The sequence below is a fragment of the Penaeus monodon genome, chromosome 20 (assembly GCF_015228065.2).
Source record: "Penaeus monodon isolate SGIC_2016 chromosome 20, NSTDA_Pmon_1, whole genome shotgun sequence".
Taxonomy (NCBI): Eukaryota; Metazoa; Arthropoda; class Malacostraca; order Decapoda; family Penaeidae; genus Penaeus; species Penaeus monodon.
The window spans coordinates 20,465,780-20,466,433 of record NC_051405.1 but is presented as its reverse complement, the minus strand read 5'-3'; the positions used below and the strand labels follow the sequence as shown (position 1 = coordinate 20,466,433).

The 654-nt window shown below is 45.3% G+C and overlaps 1 protein-coding gene across 1 annotated transcript in view; it reads left to right on the top strand.

The window, feature by feature from the left end:
- LOC119585692 (small nuclear ribonucleoprotein-associated protein B-like) overlaps positions 1-654 on the top strand; it is a gene marked incomplete at its 5' end in the record, with an annotated part of 9,524 nt that overhangs the window by 5,248 nt on the left and 3,622 nt on the right. The window contains 1 exon segment of the mRNA XM_037934366.1: positions 222-510. Coding sequence (XP_037790294.1) covers positions 222-510 — 289 coding nt within the window.

The following is a 654-nucleotide window of genomic DNA, read 5'->3' as shown; positions in this document are numbered from 1 at the left end:
GGATATAAGAAATTTTTGACAATGGCTTGACAATTTGCTTTGTAATGATAATAGATCCTCATAATGTTCATGGAGCTAATTATTTATATAGATATATCCATCATTTGTATATAGTATTTGAATACAGATTCTTTTAATGCTATTGCAGCACTAGCACTTAGTTATATTTCTTCCAGTACACTTATGCAGTTGGTAATCCTGGTCCTGTTTTTCTCCTTTAGGATGGCCCCCGTGTCAACCTGCCTGGCTCTGCCCCTGGCCCAGGTGTTGGCCGCCCAGCTGGACGAGGCATGCCTGGTCCTGGAGGTGCAGGACTGCAAGGTCCTGTACGGGGTGTGGGAGGACCCTCACAACAGATGATGCAGCCAGCAGCACGTGCCGGTCCACAGCTCAACATGCCTCCCAGAGGTCCCCCTGGTGGCATGCCCCCTCACATGATGGGTGGTATGCCCCCACACATGGGCCGTGGTGGTCCCATGGGACCCCCAAGTGGACCAATGATGAGAGGAGGTAATGTAACATGAAAGATCATACTCTTTTTAACATTTCTCTCAAGTGAAAGGTTTATGTTAAATTATTTTATTTAACCCATTTGTGCCAGAAACTTGCACTATCCATGGTCTCAGTTTTTACTTGCATATTTATTTTTGCTTA